This window comes from Stenella coeruleoalba (assembly GCF_951394435.1).
Source record: "Stenella coeruleoalba genome assembly, chromosome: 8".
Lineage (NCBI taxonomy): Eukaryota > Metazoa > Chordata > Mammalia > Artiodactyla > Delphinidae > Stenella > Stenella coeruleoalba.
The window spans coordinates 12,516,550-12,542,580 of NC_137154.1; the positions used below are offsets into that span (position 1 = coordinate 12,516,550).

General features: G+C 48.2%; 1 protein-coding gene across 2 annotated transcripts in view; it reads right to left on the reverse strand.

Annotated features, from left to right (window-relative positions):
• The window catches only part of PTPRJ (protein tyrosine phosphatase receptor type J), a gene marked incomplete at its 5' end in the record, with an annotated part of 168,891 nt that extends 153,318 nt beyond the window's left edge, over positions 1–15,573 (reverse strand). Inside the window, one exon of one of the 2 annotated variants that reach the window (XM_079929165.1) lies at positions 15,139–15,573. In XM_079929165.1, the coding sequence (XP_079785291.1) occupies positions 15,139–15,573 (435 nt within the window). The remainder of the gene's footprint in view (positions 1–15,138) is intronic. The other variant, XM_079929164.1, reaches the window with a different exon arrangement.
• Between the last annotated feature and the right edge of the window lie 10,458 nt (positions 15,574–26,031).

The following is a 26,031-nucleotide window of genomic DNA, read 5'->3' on the forward strand; positions in this document are numbered from 1 at the left end:
GCTCTGCGCGAGTCCCTTCACCTCTCTGTGCCTCAGTGCTAACATGACCATAATTAAAAGGACGAAGAGGGAGCCCAGCGCAGTGTGTGACAGTGCAGCGGACAGCTTGGAAGAACTTGCTGGACTCTGGGTAAAAGACTAGAGCCCCTAAAAAGAGTACGTCCTAACCAGGTGTGACCAACACTGAGAGAGGAGCCCTTTTTTTGGCTTCACAAAGTGATGTGTTCCGGAAGAGCTGTGTGAATACCCGGGTTTCAGAAAGCCAACCTCCTCGCCCCGGGGCAGGCACCATGGGCACCATGGTACCACCGTTTCAGTAGGTTTCCGGGGTTCTTCCTCCTGCCTCATTCCTGCCGGGCTCCCTGTCACTGGCTCTGAAGGCGTTATCTCCAGGCTTATGCCCTGGGGCCTCTAAAGGCTGACAATTGCTCCAGGGAGGTGGTGGGAGGGGGAACTTACCGGCGAATCCCTTTGTAATGGGATTTCCCTTTGACCAGGTCTATCTCTTGTGTGGAACTTGGCATATCTGGCCTCCCTCCTAATAAACGCTAAGCCTTTCCTTCAATTTCACATCCCCTGCAGTAGAGCTTAGCACCACACATATCACGTTAACACCGGCTTCCTGTCCCACCGGGCAGGGTGAGGAAAAGTGGAGCCTGGCACGGGAGGACCTATCACAGCATCCCTAAAGAGTACTCACTGAATGAGCAGAGGTGGAATATGAATCCTCTTCTGAGATCTAGCAACGTGGCTATAAATGCGCTTGTTAGTTTAGACCTACGGTCTCACAAGAGGAAGTCAGTGACGCAATCACCTGGGAATGGAAGGACAGCTGGGCCCCCTACTAACAAAGACGATGCTACCCCTCAGGGACGTTTGGCCATATCTGGAGACATTTTTTATTGTCACAAGTTGGGGGAGGTGGGTACTGGGATCTATCAGGCAGACGCCAGGGATGCTGCGAAACGTCCTACAGTGGCCAGGACAGCCCCCAAACAAGGAATTATCAGGCCCCAAATGAGGTTGAGAGACGCTGCTCTAAAGGAAAAGAAGCTGTCCCCACTCACCCCAACCACACTGGGAGACAACCTCGAAGCCAAAATGCCGGATTCCAGGGGACAGCAAAGGCTAAGCACTACATGTGCCTCTTCCAAAGGAAATCAAAAGGCTGGTCACAGACTCTGTGGTCAGACAGAGGCTGAGGGTCTGAGCCTCACCCCCACCCAACACGTGGCCCTTTTTCTTTTGCAATGTTTACTGATACTAAATATGTGCTAAATACATACCGTATCTTATGTACGCCCTGTACCAGCCCTAGAGCTGAGTCATATACTCACCACTACTTTATAGATAAGCGAAATGAGGCACAGAGGTTAAACAACATGGGAAAACAAGGAATTCCCAGGCAGCCTTCTTCCTCGAGAGCCCTAGCTCTGTCTCTCAGCCCCATGAACAAGACTATCAACCGAAGTGACTTCAAGCTCTCTGATGTCCACCCTCACAGGGGTGGACTCCCGGTAGCCAGATACAATGAGGCTACATTGGATGTTATGACTGATCTGGGAGACGCACACGTCTGAGCCATGAAAACAATTTCAGCATCAGGCCTGAACTGTAATGAGGACGCAGGATCAGAGATGGTTTTGGGTAGAGTGGTTTGCAGGAGGAGGTGATCTTGAGGAACGGATTGAGGCACGAAGTCAGGAGACGGGTGCTTGATGATGAGGCCAAACTATATGGAGCAGAGCTGGGTATAGCAAACTAAGAAAGACAGGCTACCCGAGGCCTATCCCGAGGCCATGGTGTGAGACACCCGCGAGCTCGGGGCTTTGAGACCTACCCCTGAGCAATCTGAGACCTTTGGATTATGGCACCTCCCCCACTCAGGGGCCCCAAGCTGCACCCCCCTCCCCAGCCTCTGAGAGCTGTCACCATCAAAGACCCAGAGACACTCTCTTCTGACTCCAGAAACCCGGTCCACCCATCCCAAGCTCTGACAGCCCTCCTGAACCACCAGAAGCCCCCTCCCCCTTTCAGGACTCACCCAGAGAACCTGTCCTTCAATCCGAAGGCCCTGGGACTGCTTCCACTACCCTGTGCTTTGAACCCAGACCTCTCAGCAGGAAACATCCCCCTAGACGACACTCCAGCTAGCAGCCCTCAGCTCCCTTCGAGGGCTCGGGGGCCCTCACATCCCATTCTGGTCTCAGCAGCACAGCAACCCACCAGAAGGTTTCTGTGGACTTTGAGCCTTTTTTCTCATTTCGAAGCTCTTCACTCTCCATCCTGTACAGAGACCTACATCCCGGAAGTCTGAGGGTTGAGCACCTCCCCCAATCTGAGGATGTATTTCATACCACCCACCACCCCAGCTCTAGCTCAGGCCCCTCCCTTCCTTGGCCCAGGCTTGGGGTTCAGCTCTTCTCTCTCTCTCCCATCCCAGGCACAGGCGCACCCCTTTACAGCCTTAGTGCGGAGCTGATCCTCAGCCTTTCCCACTTGTGGCTCTGATACCCTAATACTCAGTCCTTGTCCCCAATCTCAAACTCTCAGCTCTTCACCCCGATCTGAGTTTCATCCCCCTGCCCAGGTCTTAGGCTCTCAATTCCTCCTACATCCGTCGCTTGCACTCAGTACCCACACTTCCACTCACTGGGTCAGGGTCCAGTGAGGAATCCATCCCTGGGATATGCCCAGCCCCCTTTCCTCTTAGGATGAGCCCTCTAGCCCTGCAAAACAGGCGCAGATGCGAAGCACCCCCCAACCATACTAGCAGATCCCCATGGGAGATCGTGGAGGAGGGAGTCCTGGGGGTGCAAAGTAGATGGTCTGGCCTCACCACCAGGGTCACCTGACCCATTGTGCCACAGAGAGGGGAGCGGGAGGGGCTCTGAAGGGCTGGGAGCTGCTGGCCACATGCTCCTTCCCACCCATGTGACGTTTCTCCCTTGGAGATTCCTCGCCGCCACCTCTCCACCCCTGCCCCCCATATCCTTCTGGAAGAGGAAGGGACAAGCCCTCCTGTCCAGGGTCAGAGCCTCAGTGCCCTGCCTTCTCCATGATCCCAAATCACAACTGGTGAGCGGGAGGGGCTGCCTCCCCCTGATCCCCCCCCCCCCCCCCCCCCCCCCCCCCCCCCGCGTCAGGCAGAATGGCTGGCCTGTGCTGCCTCTGCACACAGGAAGTCACCCTCCTTCAACGCATTGCCTTGAGGCCTGCCTTCCCACCCCACCCGGGAAATCTGGATCTCCCCTGGGCAGTTTTCTATAAAGCCTGCAATAATCTCAAAAAAAAAAAGAAAAAGAAAGACAGGCTAGGCTGGAGAGTACTAGATCTAAAAGAAGGGATTAGAGCTTGTTAAGTATTTTCTGCCTGAAGCAAGGATTTGATGGATCGGGATGGCCTCACCACAAGGAGAAAAGACAAACAGGACCATTTCTCTCCTCCAGTCAAGGCTGGCTTATGGCTGGTTGTATGTTCTCTCTCTCTCTCTCATGATCTCCTGCTCTAGCTTAATTAACATTATTGTCTTTTAGAGATTGTTATGATTCAAAGTGAATACAGGCCCACATCTTCAGATGTGCCAACATGTCATCTTAAATAAGAGCTCCTGTCCTGCACCCTTACAATTTCTCTTCACACGGTAGGATCTGGTGACCACTCTAGACAACAATGCTCCTGGGCACTACGGCAGAAGTTGTTTGAACACCTGCACAGCAAGTCTGCTCAACCTTGGGCACGTGGCAGCTGCAGCCCCAGAGTCAGGAGGCACTGTGTTAATATGGGTGAGCTGGGAGCGAACACTTAAGCCACAATCCAGATTGGGTGCCTCACACACCTTCCCTCATTTAACCCTAATAACACGTGGCCCAGCAATTATTACCCATTTTCCAGATGATGTAACAAGTTCCAAGGCATGGCTGTAGAGAAGAACATAGACCTGGGTCCATGCTTCTGCTGACACCAAAGCCCATGCCCTTTTCCATGCTTCTCTTCTTATGGGACACCCTAAAGGCATGTCATCCATGCCCAATTTCAAGCTTTATGAAATCCAAATTCATTCACAACAGGAAAGCCAAGACCCCAACTTGATGCCATTATTTCATTCATTTGACCTGGGCCAAGGCCCCAAAGTTTCAGGCAGCCTTTACCACTTATGGCTCCAGGACCTAAAATCCACGGCAAAATCACTCTTAGCTTCTGTGGTTTGGGGAAGCATTTCATTCCTGCCATGTCATGGCACTTGAGCAGCAAGTATCAATGTGCCTCCCATCCCACAGGAAGAGACCCTCCCACCTGTGAGAATGGCCCTCAAGCCTGCTGTCCTTCCAGGAGACTCACACACACCCTGGCCCATGTAGGCAATCCTCCCAGATCTCCCCGTGTCCCCAAGGAAACCCACAACTAGCTGGTTGAGGTTCCGGTACAGTGTGTGGCCATGGACCAGATTATAGGTCTTTGGCCTCGGTTTCCTTCCCTGAACCTACAACATAGGATTACAGAGTTAATACATACAAAGTACTGACAGCAATTCATAATAACTATTCAACCTATGGTAGCTACTATTTTTATCATCTTCACTTATCCTAAGGCAATCATCAGAGATGTGTTCAGAGATTTAATCACAAAGTCATCTGAACAGTCTTTATTACAGCAAAAAGTTTTGGAAACAAACCAGACAACAGGATGAATGAGATAAATTAAGGCACCTCCATATAATGCAATGGGCTGCAACAGCCGAAAGTTAGAGAAGGGAAGAATATTTACTCTCAAGGGAAAAATGTTTGCAACATATTATCACTACTTTACAAAATGCCCCTGAGAAGAGCAGAGGAGAGTGAACTCACACCCCCAGAGGGTCTGCAGGGTACAGATTTCTTTGTTGTCTCCTGTATTTGCTGAAATTTTTCTAGATGCAACCATGTTTGTTTGTTTGTTTAAAGAAATAAAAATGTTTTTCAAAAGACTTTCTACTGAGTAACAGTGACCCTCCAGGAAGAAGCCTCATGTTTATGCTGTGACCTCCTGGGGTACCAGCATCTAATCCAATAAAAAAAAAAAGAAAAATATAAATTACAAAGCATGTGTAGGAAGGAATCCTATTTTAGGAGAAAGAGATAGATAAAACAAGCATAAAAAAAGACAAAGATCACCCGTCATAAAATGGTACCAGGAGTTAATTTCAGGAAAGTGGAGATTACAGATAATTTTGCTTTCTTTTTTTTTTATTTTATTTTATCTTTATTTATTTATTTTTGGCTGCATTGGGTCTTTCTTGCTGCGCGTGGGCTTTCTCTAGTTGCGGCGAGTGGGGCTACTCTGTTGTGGTGCGTGGGTTTCTCACTGCGGTGGCTTCTCTTGTTGCAGAGCACGGGCTCTAGGCGCGCGGGCTTCAGTAGTTGTGGCACGTGGGCTCAGTAGTTGTGGTCCGTGGGCTCTAGAGCGCAGGCTCAGTAGTTGTGGCGCTCGGGCTTAGTTGCTCCGCGGCATGTGGGATCTTCCCCGAGCGGGGCTCGAACCCGTGTCCCCTACATTGGCAGGCAGATTCTTAACTGCTGCGCCACCAGGGAAGTCCCTGCTTTCTTTTTTATTTATCTGTATTTTCAAATTTTTTATATTTAAAAAAAAGAACAAAACAGAACTGACTCATAGGGGAATCAAATCAATCTCTGGATCAGGATCCTCCAGTCAACTGCACTAACAGCCCCCAGACAGAGATCCGCATGAGGCCAGTGCAGATCACCATGAGTGGAATGAGGGCAGCATGGCCTGGAGGTAAAAAAACAACAACAACAAAAAAAAACATCTAGGCCGTGAGTCTCAGTCCTCCACTGTCCACCAGATGGGTGAAGCCCTCAGAGCCTCAGCTCCCCTGAGACGTCCTAAGTTCTCACTCAAAGTAGACCACACACTGGACGTGTGGTCCAGTGGTGGTCCAGTGGACGTGTGGTCCACAACTGTTAGCTCCCTAACAAACCCATCTACCAAAGAACGCAGAGCACGGCCAATAGCTTGTCCCACTGGGGTGGTCCCCCCGAATTATCCAGAAGGGCAACTACTAAAAGTCAGGCCTCCTCAGTTGCCAGTCAACACCCTCTCCTCCTAAGGGCCTTCCTGGACCAGCCACTGCATAATGGTTTTCAGTCATATATGGGGGCACCGATGACGCACATTTGGGGACTTTATACTAGTTTTCCACCGTCCCTGGAAACAGAAACCACCTGCATGCCCACCCCCACCCCACACCTTCCATCACTCCATTCCCTATAATAATGGCTTCCAGGGTTTTTGGCAATGATTGAAGCCATGATTAATGCAATTTATACTCAATTCAGTACATTCTCACACACACACACACACACACACACACACACACACACATATAACTGAAACAAGTTTCATAAAGGAATACTTACCCTTCCTACATACAGTAGATGCCAATATTTTCTCTTCTATCATTTTTTAATAGATAGAATATATTCTATCTATTAAAATCACTAAACTGATTTTATGATCCATGGTTTTAAATATACTGCTTTACAACATGCAAGTCTATGATTTGGTTTTCTAAACCACACTTTAAAAGAACATTTTCTGGGACATATTAGGTAGACTCATACACAACTACCGGTATCAAAGGACCAAAAACAGTAATTTCATATGGTTCAACCTAATAATTATGTATGAACCAAACTAGGGGACTCAACTGCCCCATTTGCCTCTTGAAAGCTAATTCTAAATTTGACTAATGTTAAAAACTGGGCTACACAATGAATGTACATTATTATTGTGCAAAAGACAGATGGCACCTGAAATGGACCGGACAAGACACTGAGAGATAGTCTGAGCCACACCTTAAATGGGAATAACAATGACAAACTCACAGGGATGCTATGAGAACTGAATGAGTTCACGTATGTTGAAGGCCTTGCAAACTATAAGGTAAAATTAATATTCTCGTTTTTGTAAGTAGTAAAGTATGCCAATGTCTTGGCAAAACAAGACCACAAGTGTGGTCCATGCTTAGTGGGGAAGGAATAACCGCCATGACACAAGGACATGAAAACGTGGTAGCCCCTCAGCCAGTAGCAGGAAATGCAGCATCACCTCGCTGCCATGGAAACAGGGTGGCATGGTCCACACAGACTCCCTCAACTTCCCATCTCCTGCAATTAGAGTCAAGGATTATGTCTTTAAACTTTCAGTTGGTGGCATAAAATAAGTCCTCTTGGTCCTACAGAAAATGTCCCCAGAGATAGGAGGTGGCCACAGCCAGAGCTGGCCAGGTCACAAGAGAAAGAGAGACACTCAAGGAAGACGTTGTTGCTTTAAAGGACATGGTCATTATTCCTGTGCTCTTTGGGGGCAAAGACCACACTGGCCATTCTTCAGTCATATCTTGTGTTCATCTGACCTATATTAATTCAATTATATTAACTTGTCAAAAGAGAAATATAATTTAAATTATGCTAGCCGAGAAGCCTACACTACTTCACATTATACATTTTAATATATATATAAACACATATACATATGTATGTATGTATCCCATCCATTGTAGATTTAATCTCTTAAATCCAATTTAAAATTTTTTGTAACACAACGTTTACAATTCATAATTATGGCCTTTTGCCCTAACTTTAAAAACCTAATTCTTGAGAAAATGAAGTAATGTTCTTAAATTTCTATATCTATTTACAAGGAACTTTAACATAATGTGATCCCATTTAACTTATCCAACTACCCTGTGTGAAAGGTACCACTGCTATTATTAGCATTTTAGAAATGTGAACGCCAAGGATCAGAAAGGTTAAGGCACACAGCTAGTTAGATGGTGGAGCTAGGATTCCAACTTGGCAGACTGGCTCTCAGGTCTATACTCTCTTCATCACCCAGGGGTCTTATTTATCTCTGAGTTCCTAAGGACAAGGGCTGCATCTAAAATAATTGGAAAATATATGTAATTGAAACACAAATTAGAGACAAAGGACTAACTTCCTCAGTTTCCAAAGCGCTTGTACAAATTGATAACAAAAAGACAATCTTTTTTTTTTTTTAATGAACAGGGAGTTAACCCCCGCCCCACCAAAAAAAAGAAGGAATTAATGCAAATAGCCCAAAACAAGAAAAAAATGCTCAAAATTGAAGCTATAACTAAAAGTAACAGGATACAATTTTTTACCTCTCAGGCTGGCACACACTTACAAATTTAACAATCCTCAATTCGGCTGAGAGTATGGAGAAACAGACACTCTCCAAGCCTATGCATGCAGGTACAAAGTGGGGAAATTTTAACAGCCATCAAATTTTTAAATGCATGTACCCTCTAACCCAGCCATCCTAAAATTAGAAATTTACCCTATGGAAATTCTTGTGAAGGTTACAAGAAATATGTATGAAAGACACTCTCTGAAGCATGATTCCTAAAAAGGGGGTCAGAGTGTCTAAAAACAACTTAACTGTCCATTGACAGGAGAAGGGTGAAATAAACTATGGGAAAGTCACACATCAGATTAGGCAGTCATTTAAAGGAATGAGTTAAAACTATGGGCACAGATACGAAATAATCTCCAAGATAACTAAGTATTAAAAAATTAAAAGCCTAAGTAGAAAACAATGTATATATAATGTTTCCTTTAATGTAACTTTTTAAAAAGCTCAACACAGATACTTGTATACATTACATAGAAACTTTTTTTTCCTGGGAGGAAACCAAGGTTACCCACAGGGTTATCTCTTTGAAGAGGACTGATACTTTTCTAAATGTTACAGTTTTAGATTGGAGGGTTTTCAACCTGGGCTTCATGGTCTATTTTAAGGAGTCTGTGAAACCCCTGAAATTGGATACTGAATTGTAAATGTCTGCATTTCTTTTAGGGAAAGGATTCTTCGCTTTTGCATACCCTGTAAGGGTCTTAAACCTCTCCCTCCCCTGAAAGATTAAGAACCACTCTGTTGGACCCGTATTGGTGCTGAGTTTTAATATTCACTCACTTCTTTGCTCAGAAGCCATGAAACAGCATTGGATTGTGACCAGCACAGGCACTCAGAAAAACACCACCCCATCCCTGCCCTGGAGAAGGAGATAGTTTGTGGCATAATAATGACATTGTCTGCTCAAGCCTCAGAAATGGCAACAGGGCACAGCTTCCCTCTAACAGGAAGAAGGAAAAGTGGAACTGAAAATTATTTGCATGTTTAAAATTAGACCTTCTGTGGGAACTGACACTACTTTGCTTTCAAAGTGCCTCCCATCTGCTGTCTCATTGCCACCACCCGTCACCCAGGCATTTACATGCCGTGGAAATTCTGAGACAATAGGATGACTATTAAGGAATCCTATCACTGATAAGGAAGTAATAACAAATTTCCTACAGCTCCCGTCTTCCAAGAGGTCACCAGAAAAGCCACTGGAAAGCCATACGGGGAGGTGACAAAATTGCTGTGGACTTCTCTGGTCTGAGAGACCTGCAGCTTCCAGGGATCTCCACTTAGACACTGTCTGCCCCTCTCATGACCACTCCTTCCCTGGCAAATCCAGTGCCAGCCCTTTCTCTGGAGGGGCAGCAAAGACGTCACATGCACAGCCTGTATCACACCTGTGACTGGTTAGCCGGGGGTGATCAGAACGATGTCAGCCCCACAGCCTGTAAGAGTCACGAGGCCACCTGCTTCTCTTGCTCATCACCAGGACCTCCATTCAGTGCCTGTCCCACATCCAGCACGTCCCCAATTGAAGCAATTTATCACATTTACAAGTGTGCCGTAACCACAACATCTTTCCATAATTCCGTACTCAATATTTTTCTTTAGCTTAACTTTTTATTAAGTTTAAACAAATTTATTTACCATGACCCTCATGGGTTTGACATCTCACTTATAACTTTTTTACTAACGCTCCCCTAAAATAAATAATTATTAACATTTTTCTAAAATGTTCTGTGAGCCAAGTTCATTTTGCACACCACTAGGGTTATTCCGCACCACTGTGTGGGAGACACTTAATAAATATTTGTTACATGAATTAATGACTTGAAGCCCCACCTCCCCTCCGCAGATAACAGCAGCAGCCACAAGTAGCAACGGGGAGACTCGGAATTTACAGAGCAGTTCCTCTTCCATCTGACTTGATCCTCTCCGCCACCCAGTGAAGCAGGAAGTATTAGTCCCATTTTCCAGATAAGGAAATGAGGAGTCACAGAGGTTAAGTGTCTTGCCCAAGTCTAGGCAGCTACTAACTGGCTGAGCGAGGACCTAAACCCAGGTCTTTCCATCCCAGATCCCATTCTGTCTCCACTAAAGCAGGCCTGCCTCACATACTCAGGCTCCCAAAGAAACATGAGCAGGAAAGGGGGTTCCTGGGCTGTCTGTGTTACAAAGGGAGTAGATTCTACAGGGTTTAGAATGCAGAAAACCCAAAATGACTCCCTGTCCCATCAGGGTTCAGGCCCCACAAGCCTGTCCTTCACCACAGGTCACTCACCTCCTCTCTTTTTATTTCCCCCTCCTTTTTTTACTGAAATATAGTCGATTTACAATGTTGTGTTAATTCCTGCTGTACAGCAAAATGATTCATTTATACCTATATATACATTCTTTTTAAAATTCTTTTCCATGATGGTTTATCACAGGATATTGAATATAGTTCTCTGTGCTATACAGTAGGACCTTGCTGTTTATCCATTCTGTATATAATAGTTTGCATCTGCTAACCCCGAACTCCCAATCCATCACTCCCCTACCACCCACCCCTTGGCAACCACAAGTCTGCTCTCTATGTCTGTGAGTCTCTTTCTGTTTCATAGATAGACTCATCTGTGTCACCTCCTCTCTTAGCTGCACACTGAAGACTTTTGTAAAACACATGAATTCTTCCAGCACAGGACAGTAAACTGGAGCGGCAGAGATGGCAAACCCACCTCTGCCATGTACTAGTTATGAATCTTTGGTAAGTTCTGAACCTCAGTTTTCTCCCAAATAAAACGGGATCAGGGAATTCCCTGGAGGTCCAGTGGTTAGGACTCAGTGCTTTCACTGCTGGGGCCCAGGTTCGATTCCTGGTCAGGGAAGTAAGATCCTACAAGCCACGTGGTGTGGCCAAAATTAAAAAAGAAAAAACATTAAAATAAAATAAAATGGGACCATGAATAGCACCTACCTCTCAGTTATTTCTGCAATGGTCAAATGAGATAATGCATTAAAACCCTTAGTGCCTGCCACATTTAAAGTTACCTATTAATTAACGTTGTCAGCAGCATTCTATTCGAAGGGAAAATTGCCTCTTACCCTACACTCTGAATAATTCCCTTGGCCAAGCAGTGAATGAACTAAGTAAGTAACTGCTGATGAAGTGCTGGCTAAACCCAGGCCTACAGTCATTCAGCAACTCTACCTGGGCCTCAACCCCAAGCAAAGATTACTTTTAGGAGCTAAATAACCTCTTTGCTGACCGAAATTGCTCGCTCAGGAGCCAGGATTCTCTCTGCTTAGGAAACCTTGGGTGTTCTGTGGTTATCTTCACCGTGTGGCTAAACTTGAAGTCGGCTCAAAGTCACAGTCTAACCATAAACCAATTTGCTCTGTTTTCTTAAACTGTCTGCAAACAAAACATAATCGTTTGGTTTTTCCGTTGTTGTTCTGAAGCAAAACAAAAATATTTAAAGTCACCCCTATGAGAATTTTAACAAGCAAGTTCAAGGGGAGTCAAAATAATTTTTTGTACCCTGGATGAAACAGGTAGGTAAGAGGGCTTAAGGATTAGCTACGGTAGACAATAAACACAAACAGCTATTATTCACCAGGAAAGAAGAAAACAAAGGAAAAGCAAATCCAAAACACTATAAGACCAACAAAACAGCTATCACTCACCAGTTTGCTCGTTTGTTTTTCATTCTAAAGCAGCCCACTATCAAGCTGATTTTATAAAGAATCTGTCAGGACTGCTTTTCTCCAAAGAAGGAGGCAAGGGGGAAAAACTGCTTTGTCACATTGCCTAAAACATACACACAGACCAAAATTAGTGGGCAAAAATGCTACAAGAATGGGTGAAGTCACCGCACCCAGCAAAGTCCTCATGTTGGAATCATCTCTGGCCATCCTTCCTGTCTTGGAGAAGGGGGATGAGAAGCCAGGTTAAAAAATTGCTTTTCCAGCCCTACTAAGCATTAAGTCTTCCAGCACCTCAGCTTCCTTGCTTCCGTACCCATTATCATTAATGCCCAAACAGAGCTTCATCTTTTCTACAACTTGGCCATTTTTTAAGCTGCTACAGTTGATTCCATTTAAAAACACACACCATCCAAGCCTTACAAAACCAACCAAGTGTTAGGGAGGCAGTCCGATAACTTCACCCACATTTCCTATGTGTATGGTACAAGCTTCAGAAATCTCAAATATGACTTTCAATCTCAAATATGATTCGACTTTGAAAAACTCAATTTACACCCACAGTTTCAGGAGTACACAGTGAGGCAGGGCTGTGCCTATTGTAAAATTAAGAACAAAGAGAAAACATGGCCCAAAAAACAGCATCATGAAAATCTGAGGCACGGGCAAGTGACACAGGTTCCAGTCCCAGCTCCTCTACTGTCTTGCCAGGTGACCTCAGCCCAATCACTGTCTTCCCTGGGCCTCAATAGCCTTATCAAAAAAAAAAAGAAAGAAAAAGAAAAGAAACAAGCAAAGGAACAAAGAAAAAGGACTTTGAGCTATCTTGAAGTCTGGTCCAGCTCAAAAACGCGCTGAATCCCTGAAATACCCAGTATCAAAATAGACCGTCAAATGTGGATTTTGAAGATGCTTTTTCAGAGAGCCTTTTAGACTTCCTATTTTATAATGTATCCAAAAATGAGAAATAAAGAGCCCTCTTGAGTTTCTACAGGACAAATTAGAGAGGAAGGAAATACCTGAATAGGGGACAAGTGTAGCGTGGTGAGATGCTATTGAAACACAAGGAAGGATTGGGCAAGAAATAAATTTACCCAAGAAACGTTTCGCTGATTCAAAGCACAGCTAGCAACCATCAGGGCCCAAGCAAAACCATAAATAATATAATAAAATATATATGTACCAAAGTAAACTAAAAATAAATGAAGTATTTCTTTAGTATTAACTTTGGTACAAAAGATCTTCAATATGAGGCAATATTTTTTTAATCTCATATACTATTCTCCATGAATTTCCTTACAGGGTCAGGGAGAAGACAGTCCATACACACTGTACCTTAATGTTAACCCCATCTGGACACACTTTTTTTTTTTTGCGGTACGCAGGCCTCTCTCACTGTTGTGGCCTCTCCCGTTGCGGAGCACAGCCTCCGGAGGCGCAGGCTCAGCGGCCATGGCTCACAGGCCCAGCCGCTCCGCGGCACGTGGGATCTGCCCGAACCGGGGCACGAACCGGTGTCCCCTGCATCAGCAGGCGGACTCTGAACCACTGCGCCACCAGGGAAGCCCTGGACACACTTTAATGTTTACAAAGCTCTTTCAGACACTGGCCAGTGAAAGTCCCTCAAACAACGCTATGGGGCAGGTGGTCCCATGCTACAAAAGCTATTAACTGAGGATGGAGGAGACGGAAGAGCAAGTCCAACCTGCACCCGGCCCTGGAGCTGGTCTTCTGACACCTAATCCAATATTCTCTGCAGGAGGTCACAGAGCCTTCCAGGCCTTCAGGACAGCCTGTTCAAAGCCTGCCGAGGAAAACTGTGAGGGGACACTAGCAACCAGAGCGTCCTTTGGGTGCTGAGAGTTGTCGCAGCCCCCAGGCCCCAGCTGCCTTCTTGTCCTGCCTGCTGGGCTGCATTGCTGCCCCAAGGCTGACGTCTCTGCTCTCAGACAATCTTTTTATTTGTGCTTGAAAAGTTTTCCCTTGTAATAACCTACAATGGAAAAGAATCGAAAGTATATATATAGAGATATACATATATATGTATACCCAAATCACTTTGCTGTACACCTGAAACTAATACAATATTGTAAATGAACTACATTTCAATTTAAAAGAAAGAAAGAGAAAGGAAGGGACCTGGGGGAAAAAAAAAAAAAAAAACAGTTTTCCCTGAAGCCAGGTTCCATACCCAGCCAGTAACTCACTTCCCAGGTTTTCAAACATCATGTCCTCAGAGCCGCTGTCTGTATAAAAGAAGCAAGGTTTTTCCTTTACAAAATGCACAACAGGGGTATCATCAGGGCCCTTTCCACTGCGAGTTCAAGACCCTAGCAGTCTCCTAGAAAGCTGTGAGGACGAACCCGCTGGCTCAGTTCCCGCCGCAGGGCTGGGTGATTCTGCTTTTTCACTTCCAGTTCCCTATCTGTGAAATGGGGACATCTCCCAGCTGCCCGGCCTCACCCCGTGGGAACACCGTGAAGGGGAAACGGCGCTTTCAGAAAGATCGTCACCAAAACGGCAGGCACAGCATTATCTGAAAAGCGAAGCTAGAAAACAGGGCGGGGAGGTGGGGGGGAGCCGGCGCCCACAAAGCACGAATTAAGCATCCAGGGAAGCAAGCAGCTTCTCCGGGAAGAGGACCGTCGCCCGGAGGCACGCCTGCGAGTGGCCACCTTCTCCCCAGGCTGGGAACTTTCCCCAGAAGCAGCGCCCTCTGCCCGGAGGCCCCGCGCCTCTCCCACTGCCCGCCGCCCGGCGCCCGACCCTGCCCCGGCTCCCCGCGGCCGCCGCCGCTGCCCTTCGGCCCGGCCCCTCGGGCCCCCGCAGGCCGGGTCGGAGGTCGGCTGCGGCTCGGCCAGGCCCGCCCGGCTCCGCGTCGGGAGCCCTCCACAAACACGCCCCCTCCGGCCGCCTCGGGCTGGCGAGCCGGGCCCGCGCCGGCCAGATGTGACCAGCTCGGGTCAGGGCCGGGCCAGAGACGGCCTGCAGCCCGCGCGGGGCCGGCCACGGGGAGGCTCCGGGCACCCGGGACCCCGAAGCCCACCACCCTCCCTCGCGTACGCGGCAGCCGGGGAAACGGCTCGGTCGCCGGCGCGCGAGGCCGGCCTCCAGCAGCGGGGGGCCCCGAGGACGCGGACCCCCCCGCCACCTCCCCCGATCCCCGCAGGCAGGGCGCACCCGGGCAGGTGCAGGGGCTGCCAGTCCCGCCCCCACCCTCCTCGCGCCCCCCCACGGGCCCACCCATCTCACCTGGCCCAGGCGCAACAGCAGCAGCAGCGGCGGCAGCGCCCAGCGGAGCCGGGGCGAACGCGGAGGCGGCCGCGCCTCCCGCGCCGCCTGCTTCATTCCCCGCGCGCCCTGGAACGTGCCCGGGACGCGCGAGTCGGGCCCCGCCGTGCTTCCGAGCCCCGGCGCCCTAGTCGCCGCCTCCAGCCGCCGCCTCCGCCTCCTCCTCCTCCAGCCGGTCCGCCTCGTCCCCGCTCCGCCCGCCCCGGGCTTCCCCGGGGACATGGCAGCAGCGGCGGCGGCAGCGGCCACACGGCGGAGCCTGGCGGGGCTGCAGCGGGGTGGACGCGTCCCTGGGCGCGCAGGGGCTTCGCAGGGCGGAGCGAGCGGCGCCCACCCCCCGCGCTCAGCGCCCTGATCCCGGCTCCGGCGGCTCCGGCTGCCTCCTCCGCGCGTCATGCGGATGGGGCTGCAGGGAGCCTCGGCGAGCGCTCAGCCCCCTCCCTCCCCCTCCCCCTCTGAATATTCATCGCTTCCTCCCACCCCGGCCGGCCGACCGGCTGCCGAGCACCGCGGCCCATCGCCGCCCTCCCGCTGCAGCCCCCGCCCCCGCCGGGCCGGCCGGGCGGCTGGGAGGGGGCGGCGGCGCTCCCCGCGCGCTCCCGGGCGGCTCCCCTCCGGCGGGCAGAGGAAGCTCCCCCGCCTTGCCCGCCCTCTCCGCCCAGCCCTCCCACATTCCTGGGACTCGGCACCCGGGACGCGGCTCTGCGGCTGAGACGCGAGCCCGTACCCCTCGGCCCGGTTCCATGGCCCCGAGTTTGGGTCACCAGATGTTGACCGAGACCCCTGCCGAGGGCACAGCCAGGCCTGCGTTAAGACGGCAACCCAGGGAAGGCCTGGTTGACCTTCGCTGGGTTGCCGGCGAAGGCTTGGGGTGGCAGTGGAGGTGCATGAACCCCTAAATTGTAGGGGACGTGCAGTGTGTTCTCCCCGCCTCCATCCCCGGACCAGGGAGGCAGAGAGCAGGCATTGGAGCGGGTCCAGTGATTAGGATCCCCCGCTCTGCCATGTGGTAAACCTGGCTCTGCTAGTAGTACTAGCTGTGTGACCTCGGGAGAGGCATTTCACCTCTCTGGGCCTCCTTTCCTCATCTGTGAAGTGAGGATAATACTAGTACCTGGCTGGAGAGACTTGACCATTATATGAGATAATGAACGGAAAAGTCCTAAACACCCGGCCTGACACCACACATAGTGGGCCTCAGTAAGCAGTAGCTCTTCCAGCAGCTTTCATCACATTTTCAAAGAAGTCCACAACCCGAAAGGGGTTAAAGATTACTGCAGATGTTACTGTTATGCCCATGCACACAGGAGGGAACTGAGAATCAGATGCTCAGCCTGTTGCCCAAGGAAAAGTAATGAGAGAAAGGGCTAAACCAAGGAGTGCTGGGGAGGGAGAGATGAATTCCAACCAGGGGAGGAGGTGACACCTGAGCTGGGCTTTGAAGGATGGGTTGAATTTCACCAGGAAGATAGAGGGGGGCAGGGGCTCAAGAAGTGGGAGCAACTTGGCAAAAAATGGGAGGCGGATGCTTCAGGCTTGGCCCTTCTGAGAAGAAGCAAATGGGAGGTTGAGGGGTTCATATATAGAGACTCTGAAAGGCACAATAATAAGTCTGGGCTGGATTCGATGTGCAGCAGATTGTAAACCACCAGGTGCCCAACACCACAACCAGACACCTCTTGTACCTCAGGTTCCCCATCTACGAGACAGGAACGCATCTTCGCTTAAAGGGTCTAAGCAGCTCCTACCAGGACTGCACACACAGAGAACAGAAGGTAAAGGAACCTCACCTGGTCACTCAAACACCCTGCCATCTTTTGTTTAAACACGGTGTAATTATCGTAATTCACCAGGAATTCTGTTCCTTCCTAACTCCTCACCTTCTTGGGGCAGAGACAGGTGGTTTGAAAGGCGTTCGTATCCGTGATGGCCAAAGAAAGCGTGACTTACTGCCAGTGCTACCAGGTCTTCAGGTTGCCCCAGATACTCATAGACCCTACCGACCCTAAGGATCCATCCAGGCCTCCACTGCTTCGTGACAGGTCTGCAAATAGCTCTGGGAACACCAGCGTGCGCTTGGGTTTTTCTCCTGGATGAAATATGTGCTCACGGTTGTGTTAGTTGGAACCGGATTTCCCCACAACATGGTGATGAAAGAGAATAAACAGTATTTTCAGTAAAGGGAGTTACAACCTGAATAATAAACTACCTGTTCAGTCATAAACAGATCACACTGGATTAATGACCTATATGAGACATAAATTAATCCTGAGTACGTGTGGTATAAACTCCCTGAGGGCAGGGATCGGGCCTTTCTCCCCTTGGTTGCCCTGTAACACCTCACTCAGTGCCTTACCCATGGCAGGAAAAGCTCATTTTTCCACAAGGATAAATTAGGGAAGGGTCATTCTCTTTGCAAAAGGACTTGAGATTATGTTCCAGTGTACAGGAGGATCCTCAGATGCCACCTCCCCTAGAAATTCCCAGATGCCCCAACCCTGAGTTGGGTACCCTTCCCCCTCTGTGCTCTTGTAGCTCCCTGTGCTAACCTAACCTAACCACAGTGGACTGTAAGTCAGGCCCTTGAAGACAAGGCCTGCATTTTCCTTGTCACTGTATCCCCAGCACATAATAATCACTCATATAGTATTTATTTAGCTGAATTGAATGCATTCCTTTGAATAGCAAACTAAGGTGTTAAATATATGTCTGTACACACACACACACACACACACACACACACACACACACACCCCAACTTCCGTTTGCAAACAGCTTTTCAGGAATAAATCTGCTGTGCAAAGTTCAGAGCACATTCTCTCTCAGAATAAATAATGCTATCTGACCTTTTAATCATGTCCACCCTCAAGCAAAAGCTAAAGCTCTACTGAATATAGGGCCAGGTGCCCAGAGAATGAAAGGGTCAAAGCAAAGAGAGGCTGGAGGGCAGCATACCTGAATGTGTCCCAAAATTGCCAGGTAAGAATCACCCAGTGGCTTGTTACAATATACGTTCCCATGCCTTTCCTTAGACTGCAGAGGACTGTATCTGTACTTTTCACCAGCTCCTTGGGTAATTCTTGCTGTGAAACAGGATTGGAAGGCACTATTGATCTTATGGCTGGCCTGCATTGCATCCCTACTAATAATAAAGTCCATTGATCTGGTACTAACTAGGTGCCAGGCACTACTCTAGGTACTTTACATCCATTATTTCTGCTCCTTACTACAACCCTATAGAATGGGTATCATTATCAATATTTTAGGAACAAAGAAACTACATCTCAGAGAGGCTTAGTTACTTACACAAGATCACAGAGCTTCAGAGGGGCAAAATCAGAATCTGAAACCATACCTTTCTTGCCACTATGTCATGGTGCCCCTTCCCTTGACATTTGTAGATAACTTAATATAAAGTGTTTTCTGTGTTAGCTGTTGTTATTACTTTTATCATGGCTCTCTTGGGCCTCAGTTTCCCCAATTTTAAAATAGGCAGTGACAGAAGGTACAAGACTTTCCACTTCATCCCCCAAGAATGGGGAACAGGCAAGGCAACCATGTTTCATGAGAGGTCCACCATCCCAGCAGGAAGCAAGCCTGCTGGGCACCAGCCTGGAACCAGGTCGCCGGCCCTGCAGGGAGTCAATTCAGCCTGGCAACCCTCAGTTTATTTTAAAAGCCACCATGAGCAAACCATTCTCCAAAGCCCTCCTAAGCGGAATGGAATGTTTCTTGGGAGTCTGATTAGCTAATGTTGCAGGCATGGCTGCCCTGAGACCTTCCTGCCTCACAGACTTGAACTGAATCAGAATGGAAAGGAAGACTTTTCGAAAGTTCTTTAAAAAAAAAAAAAAAAGTAGCACTTCATCTTTACAATAGTAACAGGCTGTTTCCTGTGGACTAATAACTGGGCTGTGGTTAGAACTCCATGTTTGTCCACCAGACCTCAGTTCCTCCTGAAACACGGCCTTAATCACCTGCCCCTGTACCAAACCAGGGAGTGTCTCGGCAGGCCTTTTTTGTTCCTGACTTCAAGCACTTGCAACGTTAAGCATGTTCATATTTCTGTGCGTGTGTGTGTGTGTATTATGTGCTGTGTGTTGTATGCTGAGATAGGAAACAAAGTTTACTTGCAGAGAAACAGTAGCACGTGACAGATTTTTCAGAGTGTAGAGAGCAGAAAGAGAGCCATTGCTCTCAAGAGTCCCCACCCTTTCCCAAATGTAGGCACCCACAGGGAGGAGCCCACGGGCTTCTGCACTTCCAACTGTTAGGTCCTGAGTCAAGCTCCCAGGGAGCCCAGTACCTTCAAGCTCCCAGGGAGTCCAGTACTAATCACACCGGGCTGGCAGAACGAACACAAGACCCAGGGTTTGGGGGTACCTGGGTACACGGGGAGTGTGTGGTAAGGAGACTTGGAGCCTAGGGGACAAGAGGCTTTTGTCCAGGGCTTGCGAACTACTTCCACACAAAGACCACAAGTGCCAGGTTGGGGGCAGGAGGGCAGTCAAGCCTGCAGCAGAAACATCACCTCCAACAAAGGAAGGGCTGAGAGGTGTAAAGACAAGAAGAGCGAGAGTAGGCGGGAGGCCCAGAGTCCCAGGGCTTCTTGGCAGCCGGGTCCTTCCTCGTTAAAAATAAATTAATTTTTTTCAGGTTTGAAAAGAAATGTTCTTTCTTCTTTTTTTTCTTTTTTTTCAGGTTGAAAAGAAAATCTTAATCACATTGGGCTGGATGTATACAACACCTGGGTCCCTGCAGTTAGGGTAAGTAATCAACTCGTGTGGGAACAATTGTATAGTGGAATCTTGCTAGTAGAGAAGAAAATACCCTGAAATCTAAATAAGCAAATAAAAATCATATATGGCCCTATAGTTACATTATACATATAAATGATATATAAACATGTGCACGTATATATCATATTAGTATGTATCATATTAGAGAGCTACAAGCATGAGCTTTGCTAGTGGCAATAAAGTCTAGTGGATATGAGTCTGGACTCTGGAGTCAGCTGCCTGGGTTCAAATCCTGGTCCTGCCATGTATTAGCTGTGTGACCCTGGATAAGTTACTCAAGTTCTCTGTGCCTCAACATCCTTATCTGTAAATGAGGATGTTCTTGATGATAATATCTACCTCATAGAATTTTTATAAGTATTACAGTAGTTAAAGCACCGATAATACTGCCTGGAATAAAGTAAATACCATGTAAGTGTTTGCCATTATTAAAATATTTTTTTGGAAGATCTGAAGCAGGGTGGTGTAATGGGGGGGGATATGTGCTTTGGATCAGATGGTCATAGGTTCAAGTCCTATGCTTGCTATGTAATTTTGGCCTCCATTTCCTCATGTAAAGAATGGGATGATAGAGACTTCCCCGGTGGTCCAGCGGCTAACACTCCATGCTCCCAGTGCAGGGGGCCCAGGTTCAATCCCTGGTCAGGGAACTAGATCCCATATGCCGGAAATAAGAGTTCGCATGCCGCAGGTTAAGATCCCACGTGCCGCAACTAAGACCCGGCACAGCCAAATAAATAAATAAAATTTTTTTAAAGGGATGATAATTGATCATTATGAAAATGAAAGGAAAAGTCACATGCAAAGTGCCAGGCACATATTCCAGGAGATACAAGTGGTAAAGGCATAGTAACTGATAGAAAAAAAAAAAAAAGGAGATTGGGAATGAATGGTACTAGTGAATGGTACTCATGACCATCACAGTGACAGAGCCTCTAAAACCTGGCAATTGAAAGTGTGGCCCACTGGGCAGCAGTATGACATCCCCTGGGAACTTGTTAGAGTTTCTGGCCCCACCCCAGACCTACTGAGATGGTTGATTTGATGAGTGGGCCTTGGGATGCCCAGATATCTGGTTAAACACTATTTCTGGATGTGTCTGTGAGGGTGCTTCCGGAAGAGATTCACATTTGAATTAGTGAGCTGAGTAAAGCAGATGGCCCTCCCCAATGTGGGTGGGCTTCATCCAATCTGTTGAGGGCCTGAATAGAACAAAAAGGCGGAGGAGGGTTGAATTTTCTCTCTGCCTGACTGTTTGAGCTGGACAACGATCTTCTCCTGCCTGGCGTTCCGGGTTCTCAGACCGTCAGACTCAGACTGGAATCTACACCATTAGCTCTCTGGCTCTGTGACTCTCAGGCCTTTGAACTACACCACCAGCTTTCCTGGGTCTCCAGCTTGCAGATGGTAGGTCATGGTCTTCTCAGCCGCCATAATCACATGAGCCAATACCTATTTTATTTGTATATATTTTTTTAACATATATATATATATATATATTTTTTTTTTGTGTGTGTGTGTGTGTGTGTGGTACGCGGGCCTCTCACTGTTGTAGCCTCTCCCGTTGCGCCAGACGCGCAGGCTCAGCGGCCATGGCTCACGGGCCCAGCCGCTCCACGACATGTGGGATCTTCCCGGACCGGGGCACGAACCTGTGTCCTCTGCATTGGCAGGCGGACCCTCAACCACTGCGCCACCAGGGAAGCCCCAACATATAAATTTTATATATTTTTTTCCTATTGTTTCCGATTCTCTGAAGAACGCTAACTAACGCACCTACTAAATCAGAATCTGCATTTGAATGAGATTGCCAGGAGATTCCTATATACCTGAAAGTTTGAGAAGCACTGACCTGGTCGGTTGGGTGGCAAGGCAGCATGCTCCTTAAGAGCTGGCTCTCAGGGACTTTCCTGGCAGTCCAGTGGTAAAGACTCCACGCTTCCACTGCAGGGGGGCCGGATTCCATCCTAAAAGAAAAAAAAAAAGGGGGACTTCCCTGGCAGCACAGTGGTTAGGAATCCGCCTGCCAATGCAGGGGACACGGGTTCGATCCCTGGTCCGGGAAGATCCCACATGCCGCGGAAAAACAAAGCCCACGCGCCACAACTACTGATCCTGTGCTCTAGAGCCCGTGAGCCACAACTATCGAGCCCATGCACCACAACTACTGAAGCCCGTGCGCTTAGAGCCCAGGCTCTGCAACAAGAGAATCCACCGCAATGAGAAGTCCGCGTACCGCAACAGAGTAACCCCGCTCGCCTCAACTAGAGAAAGCCCGCGCGCAGCAATGAAGACCCAACGCAGCCATAAATGAATAAATAAATTTATTCCAAAAAATAAAATAAAAGATCTGGCTTTCAGCCTTTATCAGTGATTTGGTTAACATGCTTATTTCTGGCCCCCCATCAGAAACTCTGAATTAGGGTTCTATCTCCGATTAGAATTGGAGCTCAGGACTCTGCACTAAGAAGCACACAGGTGACCCAGGTACCGTTAGCTTCCTCCAACCACTTTGGGAAAACACTCTCAACTGTCTTCTGAGTCTATGTGATTTTTTTTTTCCTATGAAGCAAAAGAATTTTAAAAGGTCTAGACTACCACATATAAGCAGAATATGTTTAAAGAGTTTCCTTTTACTTACTTAGAAGCTATAATCCAAGATCAAGAGACAGTAAACACCTAAGTAATAACATCCAGTTCCATTATTGGCAGCTAACTATGTACCAGGCTATGTGCAAGCTATTTTATACACTTTATCTCATTTAATCCTTCTTTATCTGTATATTTATACCCACAACCCTACCCCACAGGTGCTGTCATGATTCCCATTTTATGGTTAAGGAAATAACAGCACGTACAGTTTAAGTAACTTGCTCAAGGACACACAGGTGGCGGAACAGGAGGCGGACAAAAAGCTGGCTGAAGCCAAACTTGTGTTAACCACTCTATGATTGCTTCCCAGGGCAGACATCCCTGGCCTAAGGAGGTCCTTCTGTAGAACTCTTTCCCTACCCTCAGTATCTCCCACATGGTCTTTTAAGCTTCAGTGTCTTGCCAAGGGCAGCATGTTACAGATACCCCTGAATTCCCTGAACATACACAATAAATGCATGATTTCAAGATAAGAACATATAGACAAATTCCTCTTCTCCCTTGTTTCTTATTCATCTGCTGCTGTCATTTTCCTCTGTTGTTATTTTCATCAGGCTTTTTTTTTCTGAGACTTGCATCCACTCTGTTGAAAGGTGCTCTTGCTGCTCTCAGGGCTTATCATCCTGAGACTTGGGCAATTGTAAAATATTACACACAAAGAACCTTGGAGGTCATCCAGTCCAACCCGCTCACTCTACAGATGAAGAAACAGATGAAGAAACTGAGGCTCAGGGAGGTTGAGTGACTTGTGAATGGTAACACATCTGGTCCATGTATCAGCAGTGCTTCAGCAGTAAGGCTCTGTTCTGCAATCTCTCTTGACGTGCTCCCTCTCCTCTATGTGACTCACAGGAAAGAAAGTAAGATCTCTCGCATTCTGGGCCTCCACCCTTCTCAAATAACCTCCATTAATCTCTGGGCTGTTAAGAAATTTGAAATTTGCAGTCACCAAAGATGTACAGAACATGAAGCATTTTTGCCTTGAGCCTCTGGGCCCTGGGAAAGCAAGCTGGGCTGGGCTGATCCTGGGCCTGGTTCTGATTTGGCCATTGTCCGAAGCAAAGGAATCCAGCACAAAGAAGGAGTTTGTACACCAGCTGTAATCCCGGTGTAGGTAAGCCTGCAACCGGTGTCCTCAAGGTCTTGGCTTTTCTGGCAAAGCTAGATTTCCTTTACTCCGGTCCCTGCTGACACAGTGACAACCTGAAGACTCGTTAGGCCCGGAGCAAGACATCCGCAGAGAAGAAGCATAAACATAAACAAGGCAAAGCAGTGAAGGGATCCTGCCTGGCTCCCTAACTCAACCTGGCATTTGTTACCTGGGAGGATCCCTGGCTCCCGGCCTCCTGGCCTTCAGCACCAACCTGAGGCAGGTGTATTCTCTGCACACCTGGATCATACCCAGGTGTTAGCCAGCCAGCTCGATCTTCCACTCCCAGGGCTAGAAGGGAGTTTAGAGGTCATGCATTCAACCCCTGATTTTACCAGTAACCAAACAAAGGCCCCAAAGGAGGTCAATGATTGTCTAAAGCCATGGAGAAGTGTGTAGAGAAAAGTCCGAATGGGAACTGGGATAGGAGTGGAATAGAGAGAGAGGTATACACACATGTGCACATGCACACACACATACACACAGTGTTATGTCATTTTCAAGTTTACAAAATTCTTTCACATACAGTTAAGAATGATACTCAAGATAGTTTAACCTGTCAGGCCCACAGCCCTACAAACATGAATACATTTGGCCCTCTCCTGAGAAGTGGGCTCTGACCCTATTTCCATCTCACAGATGAGGAGATGAAGCCTCAGAAGACTGACACTTAGCCCTGTTCACCATTGTAAGTTATATTTGTGTTCGCTTGTTTGCAGATTACAGAGATAGCTTAAGCAAAAAGGGGGGTTTTGTTATAACACTGGAGTGTCACAGAGCACCCCCAAGGCAGGAATACCCAGGGCCTCCCCTAGCCTGGGACCAAGAACTGGAAAACCACCAAGAGCTCCAGACAGTTGTCTCTGCCTCTTGCTTCTCTCCTGCAGGCCACCCTTCAATGCATCTCCGTGTACTTCTTTCCAGTTTTTCTCACCTCTGTTTCATGTCCTTATAGTGACTCGTAGACCATATCAAATCCCAGTTCTCAGAAGGAATCTGATTAGCCCAGCTTGGATCCCATGCCCACCCCTGGTCCAATCAACGTGGCTGAGGAGAGAGGGTCATATTACGTAATGATCGCGACCAAAGGCCACCTCGCTGGTAGGTAGATGCACAGATAGGGGTAGCAGTGAGCTGAGCAGACACCCCAAAAGTTGTCTACTATGGTCACACAGGACACACAGAGCCAGGGCTCAGACCCATCTCCAGCCTGTCAGGACAGGATGCCTTTCCATAGGACCACTGATCCCTCTGTCCCCAGGGCCATGTCCAAATACATGGCTGCTCACTCTGCACTAATCTTTGGATGCCAAGTGATGTCCCTGTTGCCCTGGAAGGATTTAGGCCAAGGACTGAGATTCAATTCCAGCTATTCCTGCACAGAGATCAAGGGAGATCCCCTGATTGGCCCCTGAGTTTATTGATGAAATTAGACAGAGAAACAGAGGAAGGAGAAAACCTGTCATCAGCAGTGGAGTCCCAGAATCCTGCCTGCTTCTCATCCTCTGGTTGTCTGAACACTCTGTTTAGGGGCTAAGAGTGGTGCTGACTCTGTGGGGAGCACTGCATGGGGCCATGGCAGATGGAGGAAGTATCTGCAGGGAACCTAGAAATCAAAGGCCTGCTCAGAGGCTGGCAGGAAGCTACTAGGGTCATGGCGCTAGAAAAGGGAGACACAAAAGGCCTGAGCTGATACTGAAAGGGCAGGGGGTATGGCCAAGGAAAGAACCCCAGACAGGGGGAGAGCAGAGAACGGATGCCAGACACACTGCTGGACCCCTCCCTGCAGAGGCCATCTGGAGCTGGCCCTTAAGGACCATGGTAGGATGGGGCCTGGGACATACATACTGCAGGTGGGAATGAAACCAATCCAGTCTCTCTGGAGGCACTTTGGCAATATGTATTAAAAGTCTTTAATGGGCTTCCCTGGTGGCGCAGTGGTTGAGAATCTGCCTGCTAATGCGGGGGACACGGGTTCGAGCCCTGGTCTGGGAGAATCCCACATGCCGCGGAGCAACTAGGCCCGTGAGCCACAACTACTGAGCCTGCGCGTCTGGAGCCTGTGCTCCGCAACAAGAGAGGCCGCGATAGTGAGAGGCCCGCGCACCGCGATGAAGAGTGGCGCCCGCTTGCCACAACTAGAGAAAGCCCTCGCACAGAAACGAAGACCCAACACAGCAAAAATAAATTAATTAATTAATAAACTCCTACCCTCAACGTCTTCTTAAAAAAAAAAAGTCTTTAATAATAATA